We start from the raw sequence: 18,463 nt of genomic DNA, 5'->3' as shown, positions 1-18,463 counted from the left end.
TGTGGTGGCATACCAGTAATCCTAGTATTTGGGGAGGGTGGGTAGAAGCAAGACAATCAGGAATTCCAGGTCATCCTTGGCTATCTGGCAGGTTCAAAGCCAGCCTGGGCTACATGGAGTGTGCCTCGAAAACAAAGTCAAACAAAAACAAAACCCCTAGTGTTCTCAGTGATTCCCCTCTACAGATAAACATTTTAAATTGGGACAAGGCTTTTTTTTTTTTTCATTTAGGTCGCAATATATTTTCTAAAAATAGCACAATTTATAGGAACATTTAAATATTAATAACTTGCATTTTCAGTAACTTGTTGGATTCTTACCATCTGGCCTGTCTTGGCCCCATTTCCAAGACTGACTACACCTTTAAACCCAAGGTAATTTACCACTTTTCTTCTTCCTCCAGCATGACCTGAAGACCGAAGTTTTAATAATTTGATACCAGATGCTGTTGTATGGTAGTAAAACAAATTTCTGGTGTCCCAAAAGGGCGTTAAGTACTGGATTCTTTTTTTCTTTCTTTCTTTCTTTTTTTTTTTTTTTTTTGGTTTTTCGAGACAGGGTTTCTCTGTGTAGTTTTGGTGCCTGTCCTGGATCTCGCTCTGTAGCCCAGGCTGGCCTCGAACTCACAAAGATCCGCCTGGCTCTGCCTCCCGAGAGCTGGGATTAAAGGCGTGCGCCACCACCGCCCATCCCGAGTGCTGGGATTAAAGGCCCAAGTGCTGGATTCTAAAACCCAAATGGACTGCTCATTTCCCGTCCTGCAATTTTGGAGGGGAGCAACTTGAGTCTGAAGCCTCTGGCTCAGCCCGGATTCCACGCTGCGTGTCTCCGAACTTAAGAAAAACAAAGTCATTTCTCCTAACAGTGGCAGCAGCCCTTTGTGTGGCGGCGCGCAGCTTGTCATAAGCGTGAGCTAGCTGTCCCAGTTTCTAAAAGGAGTGGGCCGGCCTCGGGCAGGCGGCTCCGGGAGCCTGCGCCCCTTAGCCCGGTTGTCCGCTCAAGGCGTTAAGCCACCCCTAAGGAGACTCGGGGAGGGCAGGCCGGGGGGTGGCGAGCAGACAGGTGCGCCCACCGTTTGGGAATACACAAAGGGCCGGTGGCCCCGCCGCTGTGTCCCTGGCAACTCCACGCACGCGGCCCGCGCGCGCTTTCCGCCGCCCTGCCGCGCTCAGGGAGGGGGACCGGCCGGGAGGGCGGGGCGGCGCGCGCAGGTCGCCCGCGGAGGCGACAGACACCCTCCGGCCTGCTCGCGGACGCGGCCTGGGAAGCGCGAAGTCGGCTCTAGGGACGGCGCCACCAGGGTTGTCGGGATTTGTAGTCCCTGAGCCTGTGGGGCCGCTCCCCTCCGAGTAGGCCGGCCCAGGCGTCCCCGCCCTCTGCACGCCTACTTCCTGCCGCTGCTCCAACTACAAGTCCCGTCATCCTCTGCGCTGCGGGCTGAAAGCGAAAACAAATTCTAGGCTGCGAGGTTGCTGCCCTCCGCCGGGCGCCCCTTCCCGCTCCCCCGCCCCTCAGGCGCCCTCCCGCGAGGTGGGGAAGCGAGAGGCCGCGGCTTTCTCTCTCCGGCTCTCCTCAGTCCTCGGCGTGGGGCGCGCGCAGGAGACGCAGGCCTCGCCGAGCCTCGGGCGGCCGGGCGACGCGCGCCGGCGGGGCTTCTCCTCGCCTCACAGCGGTCGGGACCCGGAAACTTGCGGGGGCGGCGACCCCCGGGCTCTTCCTAATTCGCTCTCGCGGCCCGCGGGCGCGTGTCCCTCCGCGGAGGCGGCCGCGTGCGGACGGCCATGCACTAGGCAGGGCTCCCCTATGCGCCCGGAGAGCGCGGGCCGCCGCCTCGGGCCGCCGCTTCCTGCCGCCGCTCGCCGTGTCCGCGCCGGAGCTCGAGCCCGAGCCGCAGCCCGCCCCAGGCCGGGGCGTCGAGCAGCCGGCGGCGAGGCCATGTGGGGCTAGTCCGCGCCGCTCACCCTGCAGCGGACCGGCAACATGGAGGCAGCCGTCGGCGCGCCCGACGGCGGGGACCAGGGCGGCGTGGGGCCGCTCGAGGATGCGACGCCCATGGACGCCTATCTGCGCAAACTGGGCTTGTATCGGAAGTTGGTCGCCAAGGACGGGTCGTGCCTGTTCCGGGCCGTGGCCGAGCAGGTATCGGGCCGGGGCCGGGGCCGGGCGGGGCGGGCGCGGGGCCGGGTGCACACGCCGCCCGCAGCTGTCCGGCCGCCCACGGCGGGGCCGCGCGGGGCCCGCTGGCGTCACAGCGGCCCATTGTAGCGTCGGCACGGGCCGGGGCGGAGGACGTGTCGGGCGGCCTGCCGGCGGCTGCTGGTCCCGAGTTGTGCTCCGCCGTCACCTGCGCGCAGCCCTCAGCAGCCCCGCGCTCGCAGGCGCCGAGCGCGTGTTTACCGGAGGACCGGCTGCCCCCGGAGGGACGGCTGGACCCCATTTGTTCCGCGGCTGGACTTTGGAATGTGGGGCGGTCCGTCTCGCCGGTGTCACGCGAAGCAGGAGGCCAACTTTGGAGTTGAAGGAAAGCAGCCTTTCTGTGTAGGGTCTTCGCGGTGACTGAGTCCAACCCACGCTGTGTTGTGTGGGAACCAGACAAACCGTACTGAAACATTCACTCTTCCGAAAGTCTTTTAAAAATAGGGCGGTATTAACTGGGGATTTTCAGTCTAGGCACATCTCCCCTCCCGTTTTCCCCTTCGTTAATGGTTAAAATCATTCCCAAATAGGCCCACTTATGAAAGAAAGAGAGAGGGAAAACTCCTGCGAGTGGGAGGAGGTCCAGGGAAGAACACTCACGATTTTTCCTGTTTGTTTGAGGGAGCTCTTGTCTCCATGTTACAACCATATTGTAGGTGTTGGGTCACCAAAACCCATCCTATATTTGAACACTAGCTACCAAAGTAGGTGGATTAGAAAACGTTTCACAGTACTGCTGTGGTGTGTATACCGTTTACAGTTTGCTGTCCTTTGGCCTAAACTGGAGCTTTTATGATTTAGTTTCGTTTTTCTCACCTTTTTTTGTGTAACTAGATTTTAAGATTTCTATTTTAAAATCACCAGGCCGTGTATTTTTCAAAGATGTGTAAGTATAGAACATTTTAAAACAAGAGAGACCCTTGCACGCTGGGCATGTGTGGTGGCGCACGCCTTCAGTCCCAGCAGAGGCAGGCTGATGTGTGTAAGGCCAGCCTGGTCTACAAAATGAGTTCCAGCACAGTCAGGGCTACACAGAAACCCTGTCTCAGGGAGGGGAAAAAAAAAAAAAAAGAGACCCTTGCATTGTGTGACAAGTATGTCCATTGAAACATTCTCTGTAATACTTTCCAAACAAACAGCATTTTCAGTTTGTTAAGACATCTCTCATTTCCAGAAAATTAGGAAGCTCCAATGTGGGTGGGGTGTTTACGCACCCACCCCAGTCCTTACTGTTAGTAGGTAAACAGTCTGCTCCATTTGTGAATTTTCCAGATGGAGAAGATTCTGCTTCCTTGTCTCAGCCGCCTTGGACTCCTTAACACCTCTAGAAGCAGAAGAGGCGAAGTGAAGTCTGTTTAGACAGCGTTAGTTTCAGCAAGCTTGTGTAGGAAGGAGGTGGAGGTTAATGTTTGGAGTTGAATGGAAGCGAAGGGTGTGTCTGTCCGGGATGTATGCCACTGACCCTTGGGGTATAGAAGAGAAGCTTGCGAGGGGCTGTTTGTGCAGATTTAATGGGCAAGAGCTAGCTGCACTACGAACTCACTGATATGGGTAAGCCCCGTTTTTTTGGTCACAGGATTTAGGTTAATCATCAAGGAACTACCCTTTACAAATTTGGGGACTTATTTTGAGTATATTGGGCCTAGCTTTGGGGAAGCTCAGTCCTCTGGTAGGTATGGACTAAGTCATGGTGAGAAACAATGCATTGTTGACCTGTCTTTTTAAAATCTGTAGAAAGGATTTGTTTTGGGGGAAATTTTTTTCTGGTAAAAATTACAATAAATATTTTTAAAGAGTCAATAAGCTGAATAGCAGTCTTAAAAGAAGGAGATGAGACTTCCTGGGAGTAGTCTTGCCCCTTCAGATTACCTGATTTAGATAGGCTCCTACCTTTTTTTTTTTTTTTTTTTTTACACTTGTGGATTTGGGCCTGCAGGAAGCCTGACCTGAATCAGCTTCTAGCCATGGAGCTAAAAATAGGGCACTCTTAGAGGACTTGCTAAAACAGTGTCTCAGCCTTTCCCTGTGTTTATCACTACTTTTGTCTCAAAGCCTATTTTCATGTAGCAACATATCAGACCATTAGAATTTTGAGTGTCCAGGAACTTCGAGAAGTACTTTACTATTTGTAGAGTTTTATTTCTTCCTGCTTTGTTTGGCTGGGTAAATTAACAATATCCTACACTTGTGGATGTTGTGAGAGTTTTGCATCTGAGCAACAGGTTCAGATTGATGCCATGTTCTGAAACATTTGTTAAAAGGAGGGAAAAAAGATATTCCTGATAACTCTTGCTGATGAGAAACATGCTTTAGTAACTTCTGTGTGCCACCTGTTGTTAGGTGAATGGCTTTAACACTGAAGGCGCTTTGCTTATGGCAGGAAGGCCTATCAGATGACACTGTGGCTCACTCATATTAATAATGTTTGATTCATAACAGTGTCTCATGTAGCTTCTAGGAAAGATAGCTTGCCAAGTGTAATTTGTTGAGATGGCAAACAGTTGGTGCTTTTAAAAAATATGTGGATGATCCTTGTGATGAAGGAAACTTGGAGTGTATAATGTTGTTTTTTAATAGTGTTCTAAAACAGGAAGGAAGGTTTACCTAGTTAAGCGGAAAACCAGGTGGTAAGTTGAAGAGCTCCCCTCAAGGAGTGCATCTTCAGTCTCTTGGCTTGTCTATTAGAACATACTGGCTATCGGGAAGTTGCATCTGTGGGTTCTTGTATAAATGAGCCCTGGCTGTTATCCAAGAGAGGTGTAAAATGTGCAGCTGGTGCTTCTCTTCTTGAATTTTCCTCAGTTTACCATTAGGGTGATTCAGTTGGAGTTGCATGTAACCCCTAAAACTGCACGAGGTCTTGATAGTTTGAGGTGATATGTTATTTCAAGAGTATATGGGTGATGACATGGAATGTGGGTTTTAACCTTGAACTTTGGGAGTACTGGGAATACTTTTATTTGAGATATGTATTAATAGAAAGTAATTTTACTTTATTCTCTTTAAGCGTGGTGAAAGTATTAGGGATTAGCATTTGATAAGAAATTCAGTTTGTTTCATTTCAGAGCTCAAGTTTTGATAAAAGATAAAATTCCAGTGAATTTTTTTCTTTTATTGAACTGATTGTTTAGGGAGGCAACAGATGAGAGAGCTGAACTACTTTTTGGTTGGCACTTTGATTTTTTTTTTTTTTTGGTTTTTCGAGACAGGGTTTCTCTGTGTAGCTTTGCGCCTCTCCTGGAACTCACTTGGTAGCCCAGGCTGGCCTCGAACTCACAGAGATCCGCCTGGCTCTGCCTCCCGAGTGCTGGGATTAAAGGCGTGCGCCACCACCGCCCGGCCGGCACTTTGATTTTATTTGTGTTTACTTGTTAATTTTTTGTGTTTTTCTTTGCACATACCACTGTGTGTGTGTAAATCAGACATTTGTGGGAGTTGCTTCTCTTTCCTTAAGGTCCTGGGGCTCAAATTCAGCAAAGGTTTTTTAGCAGCTGAGCCATCTTGCTTCCCTGAGTTTAGATCCAAGAACAAATCCACAACCTCTTGGGATGTCATTACTCAGTTTAGCATGGCTGCCTGTTTGGGTATATTTGAATTTTGTAAGCCTAATAAACAAAGTTACACATAATTATTCTGAAACCATAGTGGGCTTACATTTTCAAATAAGGCTGTTACTGATGAGAACTGTTTTTTCCTTGTGGTATTGGTGGTTGAACTAGGGCTTTGTATGTGCTGGGTGATCTACCATTGAGTGCTTTCCTTAACTGTTTTCCAACCCTCCCCTCCTCTCCTCTCCTTTTCTTTTCTTTTTTTTTTCTCTTCTCTTCTCTTCTCTTCTCTTCTCTTCTCTTCTCTTCTCTTCTCTTCTCTTTTCTTGTTTAGTTTTTTGAGACAGGGACTTCCTGCGTAGCCCTGGTTGTCCTGGAACTCTATCTGTAGATCAAGCTGGCCTTAAAGCCAGAGATCGGCCTGCCTCTGCCTCCTCAGTGCTGGCACTAAAGGTGTGTGCCACCACATCTAGCTCCAATTGTTTTTCAATCCCCTCCCCCCTTTTTAATATAATTTACTTATTTATATTTTATGTGTGTTGGTGATTTGCCTACATTCATGTCTGGGACATGAGTTACAGATGGCTGTGAGCTGCCATGTGGATGCTGGGAATTGAACTTGGGCCCTCTGGAAGCACAGCCAGTGCTCTTAACCACTGAGCCATCTCTCCCTAGCCCCTGTTTTTTAAGTTATTTTGAGACCAGTTCTTGCTCAGTTGCTTGGACTGGCTTTGAGTTCACTCTTAGTAGACCAGTCAGGGTTTGAACATGGAAATATCCACTTCTTAGTAGCTGGATTCTAAGTCTGTACCACCAGGTTTGGCTCTTGTTTTTTTTATAGTAAGCATAGGATGAGCTCCAGCGTTCCCTAGCAGGAATTCTGTTCTGCTTTGTGAGGAACAGAGTTACTGTAGAAGATTGGCAACAGAGAAAAGCCTCTTAGGTACAACAGTGTCCTTAAAGGAGTGATTTTAATGACCTCAGGAGAAGTGGTGACAAGTTCTCTATAGAATGATATTAGGGGGTGGCACTGGTGTTGCACACCTTTAATCCCAGCACAGGAGGCAGAGGCAGGCTGATATCTGGGTTCAAGGCCAGCCTGGTCTACAGAGTGTGTTCCAGGACATCTAGGGCTACACAGAGAAACCCTGTCTCGAATTGTGCCCTTCCCAATGACATTAGACTGATAGAGTAGTATTTTTATATGTTTTAGTCACTGTTCTATTGGCTATGAAGAGACACCATGACCAAGGCAAGTCTCAGGAAATAAAGCATTTAATTGGAGGTCTGCTTACAGTTTCAGAGGTTTAGTCCATTACCATCTTGGTGGGGAGCATGCAGGGAGGCTCTGGAGCAGTAGCTGAGAGCTACATCTACATCTGTAGGTGGGGGGACATAAAATGCTGGGCCTGGCATGGGCTTTTGAAACCTCAAATCCCACCCTCAGTGACACACTTCCCTCAAGGCCACACCTCCCAATCCTTCTAATCCTTTCAAATAGTTCTACTCCCTGGTGATCAAGCATTCAAATATATGGCTATAGGGGCCATTCTCATTCAAATCACCATAATGCTTCATGTCATAGTGCTCAGAGGAAGAGGTTAGACTAAGTAAAGGTTAAAAAGTTTTCACATATTTTGAGTGTGCGAAAAGGCATTAGCTTGTAATTTAAGTCTGTTTCTTAACAAAACGCTTAATAATGGGTTGCTTTTTGTTTTAGGTATTGCACTCTCAGTCTCGCCATGTGGAAGTTAGAATGGCCTGTATTCACTACCTTCGAGAGAACAGAGAGAAATTTGAAGCGGTAATTTTTAAATTCAGATGTGATGGTGTCTTCACTTGCATTTACATTTTGACCATTGGAAATGTTCTAGTGCATATTTCACAGTGTATACTTTTTTAAGTAATTTTTTTATCATTGAGAATTTCATAAATGTATACATTGTAATTTGATCATATCTATTCCCCTTGGACTCACCCCCAATACATTGTACCTCATAACCTACCAAGTAGCTCCTGAGCTAGAGTGGGGTCTTATGACCTCTTCCCCATCTATGCTAAGTTTTGACTAGTTCTATTGTGTGAGTAACCACAGCTGCTATGAGTTTGAGTGCACAAATTTCTGTTGTGTGTAGAAGACAGCATTTGATAGTACTCCTCTCCATCCTTGAAATCATATTCTTTCAGTCCTCTTGCAGTGGTGGGTGGTGAGGAGGTTGATGTAGATGTCTCATTTAGGGCGGTCACTCATAGTTGCTTACTCTCAGCACTTTGACAAGTTGTGTCATAGTACTACTCTCTGTCCACTGCATAAAGAAGCTTCTCTGAGCCAGGTCGACAATACAGATATATGGATATAAACAGGTATTTAATCCCAGCACTTGGAGGCAGAGGTAGGTGGATCTCTGTGAGTTTGAAGCTAGTCTGGTCCAGGACAGCTAGGGCTACACAGAGAAATCCTGTTTCAAAACAACAACAACAAAATTAAAAACAAAACGTAAGTATTAAGGCAGTTTGATGCATTTGATTTAGCAAAACCAACAACTGTAGGTTCACCCATAGGGCCTGTGACCTCCCTAGCCATGAGCTTTTCTTCTGGTGGAGCAGGTCTCATCAGAAAGCAGTTGGTTATCCCCACAACAGTCATGCCTCTATTGGAGCAGTGGGTACCTTTTGCTGGCAGGTCAATATCGTAGCATACAGGCTTCGGCCTAGATAAGGCCATGTATTTCCTCTCCCAGCAGCCGACCTAACACCTTCTTGCATTATGAAAGCTAGCCAGCAGGAAGAAAGTTTCCCAGGCAGTTCCAGCTTGATTTCTCTTGTGTGCTCCAATCAAAATTTGTGGTGTCCTCAACAGTAGGATCTTGCCATCTAGTTCTGGTGCGCAATGAAGCCTCCTGACCAATGACTTATAAGGAGACACCTATTCCATGCCTGCTACTGAGAATTTCATTTAATAACCTTTATCTTCTGGGAGCAGAATTGTCCACCATGTATGATAGCTCCTTTTAAAATAAACTTAAAAAATATTGTATTACAAAGTAGGGCTTGCTTAACACACACACACACACACACACACACACACACACACACACACACACACACAGAGTTTTTCACAGCAGGGTTTCTTTATGTAACAGCCTTGGCTTTCTGGGAACTCCTTTGTAGATCGGCTAGCCTCAAATTCACAGAGATCCTCCTGCCTCTGGGAATACTGGTAATAAAGGTGGGCACCACCATGGCTGGCTTTCCTTAAGGCTTTTTAAAATATATGTAGTTTTGGTTAATCTACCCTCCACCCCTTCTTTGTTATTCCCTTGCTGTATTTCCACATAAACCTTTCACCTCCATTCCCCACCTCTTTGAAATCACTTGTTCTACAGTCCCTTTTCCCTTAATGCTTTTCCCTTCCTGACTTTGAGTCCTGTCTTAACTTCCTGACTTCTATAGACACCCAGAGTTAAACATAACTACAAGCTGGATATTAGTGTAGGATGTATATATATTTAAAGATATTCCGTTGTGATATTTTCTAGGCTTTCCCCCCATTCATTTAGAGAGGTTGATGGTGGCTTAGGCATGACCTAAGCTTGTGAGCTTATTTGATTTGGTAAGAGAGTTAGGTATTGAGAGTAATAATGCTATCCATGATTGTTAATTAACAATGAGTTAAAAACAAATTGAGACTCAGAATAAAACCATGCCCTGTGTAGTAGTTTTTATCAAACGGCATTTATAAATGTTAAATTTTTTAGAATGCATTGTGAAATTATGTATCAGAATACTATAATTAATAAAATATTGTAGCGTAGTTTTCTCAGTATGTAGTTGTAGTCAGTGAAATAAAATGCCATAGTTTAAATCCTTCTAGCATTTATGAGTTTTGATTTTAAGACTTAGGTTTCTATAAATTGACAACTTTACATGCTATTACCCTACTGACTAGTAACGAATATTGACATTTTATGAATAAATAAAACTTGAGTGTTCACATGCAAAAGAGTTCTTAGTTTGAGTGCGTTGCTGGTTTGTATCCCTATATTTAAGCCAATTGAGAGCACTGTGTTTTAGGATGGGTCGTGATACATTCTGGAAGGAGCATTTCCTGCCTGATTAGATGGCTTGAAAACTTGTTTTATTAAAAAGCTGATAATGCAGAACCTGGTGAAATGGAAGGATTAGGGTGTGGTGGTGGCAGTGTAGAGCTGGGAAAGTGAAGTAGTCTATACTATCTGGAGGAATGACCATGAATTAATCATCATAACATTGAGATAAAACTACTGATACTAGTTTACATGGTTAGCGTTGAACCCTGTATACCAGACATCGTTTTTAAGTGCCTTACAGATATTTATTTAGTCAACATAACCTTAGGAGATGAGGTCAGAAGATGGAATTTCCAGTGGGAAAAGGTTCATTGTTGATCATAAGAACCTTCTAGTTTCAGCTGGGTGGTGGCTCACACCTTTAATCCCAGCACAAGGAAGGCAGAAGCAGGTAGAGCTCTGAATTTGAGGTCAACTGGTCTACAGAGTGAGTTCCAGAACACTTAGTGTTATACAGAGAAACCCTTCCTCAAAAATAAAAAACCAACCAACCAAACAAAACAACAAAAAAACCCAAAACAAAATAAAGACAGACAAAACAGAACCTTCTAGTTTCTTTTGGCAGAATTGGAAAAGGGTTTGTGGGAAGGGATGCCCCTTGTTACTAACAGTGTTGAGTATGGCCTATGTGAGAACTTTGCACTTAGAAAGGAGACTCAGATTAGATGCAGGTTTGTGTTAGGATACCACATAGGTCTTCCAGATGTGGAAGATTTTGAGGGTTTGTTTGGTTTCGAAGTAAACATCTCATGGAAAAGCAGTGCCTGACTAGTAGGGCACTTACATGTGTTTACGTATTGGGATTTAGGACAGTTTTGAAATTTGATAGTATACAATTTATAAAAGAATTCACAATCTGAAAAGATTCCGTGTTTAAGTGTATCACTCTTGCTGAAGTTAACTAGTACTGCAAATTAAATAAAGTTGGACTTAAATGGTCAGATGAGAATTCTTTTTAGCACTTGCCTTAGCTACTTTTCTACTGCTTTGACAAAGCACCACAATGAAGGCAACTTGTAAAAGAAAACATTTAATTTGGGACTCAGAGTTGCATAGGGGAATAAGAATTCATGACCATCATGGCTGGGAGCATGGTAACAGGCAGGCAGGCATGGTACTGGTGCGGTAGTGAGAGCTTGCATCTGATTCACAGGCAGAGGACAGAGCTGAGAATGGTGTGTGTGGGCTTTTGAAACCTCAAAGGCCACTCCTAGTGACATACCTCCTCCAAGACCACACCTCCTAACCCTTCCCAAACAGTTCTATTTTTTTTGGGTCCAAAAATTCAAATATATGAACCTAGGCAGAGCCATCATTCAAACTACCACAGTGCTTTTTTAGATTTGTATAATGAAAACAAAAAGTGGTTGGGTATAGATTGAGTAAACTTATTTCATGATACAGAAACAAAGCAAGCTGTATCATAAAAATCTTAATTGAAATGATCTGGTTTCCTTTTACTCTTCTCTGTGGTTAGGATAATTTCTCAGTTATCTCTGTTTCATTTGCCTATACCCAAATACTCTGAAAGTACTGTTTCGATATTTCTTAGTTCAGAGTGCCACTGTAGATGGCCTGGAATTGCCTTTTCTGTCTTGTTTAAAAGTCTGTTTTGTTTCTTCCAGGCCCACTATGAAATGGCCCCACTTTCCTCTCGTTCAGCTTCCTACCAGGTTGCCCTGCTTCAGTTGGCTAGATTGCTCAGGTCTTCCCCACAGTGGTCTTCCTTCTTACACTACATGGGTACTCTCTGTAGTGGCTGCTCCTTTCCCAGCAGCATTTCCTCCTTTAAATTATTTTGAATACTTACTGTCATTACTTAAGGATTTATACAAATACCCATGAGTATCTTTTAATATTGCTGATAAAGTCTAGATTTGCATAAGAACCCCGTGACTCAAAGTGATCTTTACACAGTAAATCCGCTGTTATTTGGCAAGTATTCCTAATTTTATAAGATTTTTTTTTTTTTTGCTGAGCAGTGGTAGTACACACCCTTACTCCCAGCACCAGGGAGGCGGAGGCAGGCGGATCTCTTTGAGTTTGAGGTCAACCTGGTCTACAGAGTGAGTTCCAGGACAGCCAGGGCTACACAGAGAAACCTTGCCTCAGAAAAAAAATTATTTTAATGTATGTGTTTGCATGTATGTACATGTGTAACATGCGTTGAGGTACCTTAGCCATAAGAGGGAACTGGAGATACAGGTGGTTGTGTGCTGATGCATGTGAGTGCTGGGGATTGAAACCAGGTCTTCTGCAGAAAGCAAGAAGTGTTTTAACCCTCTGAACCACCTCTCCAGGCCCCTAATATAAGTTTTTTTCTTGCAGTTTATAGAAGGGTCATTTGAAGAATATTTAAAACGTTTGGAAAATCCACAGGTATGTATTAGTCGTATTTCTGCTTGTGCAAATATGTATTAAAATTAATTGACGGACGATCGGTAGTGTATTGTATGACAGTTGAAGCAACTGTACCCTTTGTGTAGTGCTTAATTGAAAGATAATTGGGCCAGGTGGTGGTAGCACACGCCTTTAATTTCAGCACTCCAGAGGCAGAGGCAGGCAGATCTCTGAGTTTGAGGCCAACCTGGTCTACAGAGCGAGTTCCAGGACAGTCGGCTACACAGAGAAACCCCATCTCTAAAAATAAAAAAATAAAGATCATTGGAGCTCTTCCTAGAAGTTGTCTTGCTGAGGAGAGAGCTCTGCTCTCTTTTATATTTGTCATTATGACATGGGAATGTATCATACAAGATCTTTAATTACATGGATGATTTTTGGAATGATTTGTTAGGGTATATGTGTGACTTGGACGAGACGAAGCTTGATTTCTTTCTTCTTTAGGGAAATGAGAGCAGAGAGTTCTTCTGTCCTACCTACCTTCCTTCCTTTTTTCTTTTGTAAAAGGCTCACTGAAAATCCATGTCATAGAATGTTTGCAGTTGTTGTCTTAGCATGTTGTATCCCAGTCCGCATGTCTTAGGGTTTCTATTGCTATGAAGAGACACCATGACCACGGCAACTCTTACAAAGGAAACATTTAATTGGGGTGGCTCATTTACAGTTTGAGAGGTTCATTCCATTGTCATCATGACAGGAAGCATGGTGACATGCAGGCAGACTTGGTGCTGGAGATGTAGCTGAGAGTCCTACATCTTGCAGGCAACAGGAAATTGACTGACAGTTACACTGAGGGAAGCTTGAGCAAAGGAGACCTCAAAGCCTGCCCCTACAAGTGACACACTTCCTCCCACCAAGGCCAGACCTCCTAATAGTGCCACTCCCTTTGGAAGCCATTTCTTCAAATCACCACACCCCATAAACCCCAACTGTCATGGAATGTGCTCTAGTTAGGAATAGAGTTCTATTCTAGAAGAATAGAACTGAAGGAATGAACGTGTGTTATCAAAGGGATTTGTTACATGGCTTTCATGACCTCAGCCCAGTAGTCCAGCAGTGGTTGTTTGAATGCTGAGAGACTGAGAACCTGGTAGCTCTTGCTTTGTCAAGGCTGGATGCCTCAGCAGTCCCAGTCTGGTGCTGAAGGCCTGAGAGAGTCCTGGTACTCTCTAATCTTCATTTCCTGTCGGAAGACAGAAGGAACGCAAACTTGGTTCTGACATCAGTGAGAGACAGTAGCAGCAGTGGCAGTAGCAGGGTACTGCCTAGACCAGCAGTAGACAAAGGTGGGCAGGCAAAAGCAGCACTCCCTTTTTTTCCTTCCCCTTGAGACTTCTTTATCTCAGGTCTGTTTTGCGAAAGCATTACTGTGTTCTTGGTCTCCACTTGACTTGAGTCTTCCCTGCCTCAGTTGATCCTTCAGGAAATAAACTTAGAGACACACTCAGAATTATGTCTTAGCTGATCCCAGATTCAATCAAGTTGACAACTAAGTCTAACCGTCATAAAATTCTTTTAGACATTTCCATCATCTACTATGTAGTTAAAGGTAGCGTTGGCAGGGGCTGGAGAGATGGCTCAGCAGTTAAGAGCACTTGTTGCTCTTGCAAGAGGACTCGGGTTTGGTTCCTAGCATTCATGGTGGCTCCAGTTCCAGGGGATCTGACATCCTCTTCTGATCTCTGTGGCCACCAGGCACATGTGTGGTACACATGCATATATGTAGGCCAAATACTCAAATACATAAAATGCAAATCTAAAAAAAAAAAGTTATATTGGCAAAGGAAAAGGCTGTGAAGAGTGAGGTACGTGTTAAAGGGAGTAACACAAGAGGAGGGGTGTATTAGTGATTAGAGTATCCATTTGATGGATCTGTAATATCAGTTTCAGTGCTTGAGACATCCTGGAGAGGTGTAGATATTTCAGATAACCACAATTTCTCTGTCATATACAGAAGGTCGGGTATAAATTAGGAAAGTGCCTGTGTTAGGAAATACCAAAGGTTGAATGTTAATAGGCAGGTAAGTAGTGAGAAGTAAGTTGGAGGGCGGGTTGAAGCCAATGAGTAAGTGCTTCTCAGAATGTCACCTGTGGGTTGTATCAGCATCTACTGGTGTGTGTGCTGTAAATGTAGAGTCGCTGACTCCCATCCCCAAGGTCTCAAAGTCTTGAGTATCTACCATTGAAAAGGTATTTGAGGGTTTTGAGGTAAGAAGTGAGAATTGTGACTATTCTGGTCACGTTTTCCCTGCATTCATCTATTATTGCATGTATTTTATTTTCTTTCTACTTGACTTTATCTCTTTGAACTTAGAATTCTCTATGTTGTATTCATTGATATGACCTGGAGGCAAAAGTGTAATGCCCAGCATTTTGTTGCCTGGATGGATAGATTAAAAGCATGTTGTGTAAAATGTTACTATTTTGCAGTCCTGAGGATTGACCCAGCACCTGTGCATATTAGACAAGGTGTCTATTGATGAGCTGTATTCTTAGGCTTTGGTCTTTTGATGTGGGGTTTACTCTAATGTAGGTCCTTGTGGGCCTTGAACTTTCAGTACAGGCTGATTTTGAACTCAGTAGTTTTCCTTTCTCAGTTTGAGAGTGCTAGGATCATAGATGTGCCACCACCATGCCTGACTGAAAGTAGCACGTGATGGATGAGACCAGAGACATCCATTTCTTATTTTTTACTAAAACATTTTTATTTGATGACATAATAATTGTCTATATTTTTGGAGTACGTTTGTACCTTTCTGTAGGTGTATACAAAGTGTAATAATCAGATCTGGTCTGTTAGCATAGCTGTCACTTGAGTCGTCATTTCTTGGTATTGGGAATGTTTGCAGTTTCATTAGTATTTTGAAATACACAGTTAAATGTAGGTGGTTGCAGTGCACATACGTATGTTAGGCACTAGAAGCTGCTCCTCTTATCCACGCTGATCATCCTCTCCTTTCCTGCTCTCTGGGCTCTAACCACAATTCTACCTGCATCTGTGAGGTCAGCCTTTTAGTCCCCATGTAGTTGTGAGAACTTAGTGTTTGTCATAGAGACTCATTTAAAGTATTTGTTCATTCTCTTTATTTAAGGTTTTTTTGAGACAGGGTTTCTCTGTATAGCTTTGGTGTCCTGGAACTCACCCTGTAGACCAGACTGGCCTTTGAACTCACAGAAACACACCTGCCTCTGCGTCCCTTGGATTAAAAGCATGCACCACCACCGCTTGGCAAGAATATTTTTTAAAAGATTTATTTATATAAGCGTTTTGCCTGCATGTATATCTCTGTACACCCTGTATATGCCTGGTGTCTGCCGAGGTCTGAAGAAGTTGGATCCCTTGCAACTGGAACTACAAATGGTTGTGAGCTGCCATGTGGATGCTGGGAACTGAACCTTGATCTTTAAGTGTTATCACTGGGCTGCCTCTCTAGCCCCACAGAGTTTCAGGATAGCCAGGGTGACATAGTGAGACCCTTTACAAAACAAAAACAGAAAAAAATTGATTTATATATAGAAAAGTGGATAATTATGTGTAAAAAGAGTAACTGTAATATCACTCCAGTCTTAGAGACAAATACCTCTATAGGCATTTTCACTGAATATACCCTAAGCTGTTTTTGAGTAATTCTAAAACAGTTTTCTTCAGATACATGAGCAGACTCATTTTCCTGAATGTGGGTTTTTTCTTCCTTACTTCACAAGTCTCTTTGAAGACGAAGATTGAAAAATATTTTTATTGCTTTGACATTTTCTAATTTAAGTGCCCAATTGATGACCAGTATATATATTTATTGACCGTAAAATTGATACATAAACAGAGGAAAAACAACATGTTAATAGTAGTCTTTAAATGACAGATACTATAGGTGATTTTTGCTGACTTTAGCGAAAATATAAAGAATTATTAAGGGCATTTATTAATTTAATTAGAAAACTGCAGTATTTCATAATCTTCAGGCTATCGTCTGTAAAGTCCTGGGCTAGAAAGTGGAGAAAAGGAGACAGAAATGAGGCTGTGTAAACTGAGCTTGATTTGATTGGGGTGGGGTCTATCTGAAGGGAAGAGATTTGGAGCATCTGGGATAGGTTGTCTAGCTAGGTTGATTTCTGAACTGTTTTCTCTTCCTGTTACCTCTTGCCTTAGGTACCTCTGGAATAGCTTTTTCATTACTAGTAACATCTATTTTTAGGCCATCCTGTTTTTCCACCTCTCTTCTGATACAGGGTGTATATAAGGAAAACTAATATAGTTGATTGATAAATTCCATTGCTTCCTCCAGTTCTCATGGGTAGCATTTCTATCCTTTTTTTTTTTTTTAAATGCCTTTGCTTTTTTTTTTAAATTTATGATGTGCATTTATGTGAAGGTGTCAGATACCCTGGACTTGGAGTTACAGTTGTGAGCTGTTATTTGGGTGCTGGGAATTGAACCCTGGTCCTCTGGAAGAGCAGCCAGTGCTCTTAACTGCTGAGCAATTTCTCCAGCCCCACATTTTTATCCTTAACAGTATTGGGAGAACACTTTGAAAAAAATGAATGCTTCAAATTTTTGTAAGACTGTTTCTGTGAACTTTGTTGAAGCCAAATTGATGTTCTCTCTTACATGTAATGTGCCATATGGATTTAACATTTATCCCACAGCTTATTTTTTCACAAATCACCAGCACAAATATTGGTGGTTTCAATCAGTCATTCTTAAGAAATTCCCGTCAGGCGATGATGACATATGCCTTTAATCCCAGTACTTGGGAGGCAGAGGTAGGCGGATCTCTTGAGTTTGAGGCCAGCTCGTTCTATGGAGTGAGTTCCAGGACAGCCAGGGCTGCACAGAGAGACCCTATCTAGACAAACAAACAAAATCAAAATAAAACAAAAAAAGAAATTTTCTCATGCTTTTTTGTGCTTAATCCTTCCACCTGGTTCCTGGAAATTATCTGCTTTCTAGGTTTTGGGTTTTTTAGATTTATAAAAGGAATGACAAAATTTGTAGTCTTACATATTTGGCTTCTTTGCATAATGGAGATACTTTTAAGATTCATGTTTTGTATGGGGTAGTACTTGGATAGATGGACACAATTTATGTGTTAATTCATACTTGGCTGTTTTCCACTTGTGGGCTCTTAGAATTGGATTTTATTTTCTCTTGGAGAATGGAATTGTGGGGCTATAAGCTAAATATATATTTAGCTTAATGAGAAACTGCCAAGCTCCTTATGAACCATGCTGCTCCACATTTTTGAGTGTTCATTGTGATTTTAATTTGCATGGTGATGAACCTTTTTATGTACTTGTCATCCATGTATCTCTGTTGGTAAGATATTCATTAATAAATTTTACCTATTTTTTTTTAAATTGCTGTTGGTGTCAAGTTCTAAAATTTCTTCCTTTACACATAAGTCCTGCATTGGCAGTATATTTTTGGAAGACTTACTCGCTTTTGGTTTTTCGAGACAGGGTTTCTCTCTGTGTGTAACAGTCCTGACTGTCCTGGACTCTGTAGACCAGGCTGTCCTTGAGCTCACAGAGATCGACCTGTTTCTGCCTCCCAAGTGCTTGGATTAATGGTGTGCACTACTCTTGCTCATTTATATTTGATGGCTGGTACTTGGTTAAGGGAGAAGATGGTATTTTGTTGATGGCCATTGTTTACTTGCTCAGATTATAATAGCATTTATTTGGAAGGTTACCTATAAGAAGATACATTATTCTTATCAGAGAGGCTGATTGACTTTTAAGTTTGTTTTTTTTTTGTTTGTTTGTTTGTTTTGTGTAACATCCCTGGCCATTCTGGAACTTGCTATATAGACCAGGCTGGCCAGAGATTTGCCTGCCCCTGCCTTATGAGTGCTGGGATCAAATGCGTGCGCCGCCGCCACCACCACCACCACCACCACCACCACCACCACCACCACCACCACCACCACCACCACCACCACCGCCTCCTCCTCCTCCTCCTCCAGCTATTTTACCTTAAAAAAAGAAGATTGTTTTATGTTTATGATGTTTTAATTGCACAAATATATATGCACTGTGTATACCTTGTGTCTGTGGACATTATAAGATGCTGAATCTCCTGGAACTAGAATTACCAACATTGTAAGCCATTGTGTGAGCACTGAGACTTAAGCAAGAGCAGCAAGTGCTCTTAGTGGCTGAGCCATCTCTCCAGCCCAGAGTTTACATTTTTTTTGATGTGATGTGGCCTCC

At 43.7% G+C, this 18,463-nt stretch overlaps 1 protein-coding gene across 1 annotated transcript in view; it reads left to right on the top strand.

Moving 5' to 3' along the window:
• The first annotated feature begins 1,872 nt into the window (after positions 1 to 1,872).
• Positions 1,873 to 18,463, top strand: part of Otud4 (OTU deubiquitinase 4) — a 51,119-nt gene continuing 34,528 nt past the window's right edge. Inside the window, exons 1-3 of the mRNA XM_052726980.1 lie at positions 1,873 to 2,139; positions 7,465 to 7,548; positions 12,182 to 12,232. Of these exons, the coding sequence (XP_052582940.1) occupies positions 1,981 to 2,139; positions 7,465 to 7,548; positions 12,182 to 12,232 (294 nt within the window). The 5' untranslated portion in view covers positions 1,873 to 1,980. The remainder of the gene's footprint in view (positions 2,140 to 7,464; positions 7,549 to 12,181; positions 12,233 to 18,463) is intronic.

The sequence above is a fragment of the Peromyscus californicus genome, unplaced genomic scaffold (genome assembly GCF_007827085.1).
Source record: "Peromyscus californicus insignis strain IS unplaced genomic scaffold, ASM782708v3 Scaffold_8__1_contigs__length_139910024, whole genome shotgun sequence".
Taxonomy (NCBI): domain Eukaryota; kingdom Metazoa; phylum Chordata; class Mammalia; order Rodentia; family Cricetidae; genus Peromyscus; species Peromyscus californicus.
The sequence above is the reverse complement of the archived record's forward strand: the minus strand, read 5'-3'. Positions and strand labels throughout refer to the sequence as shown.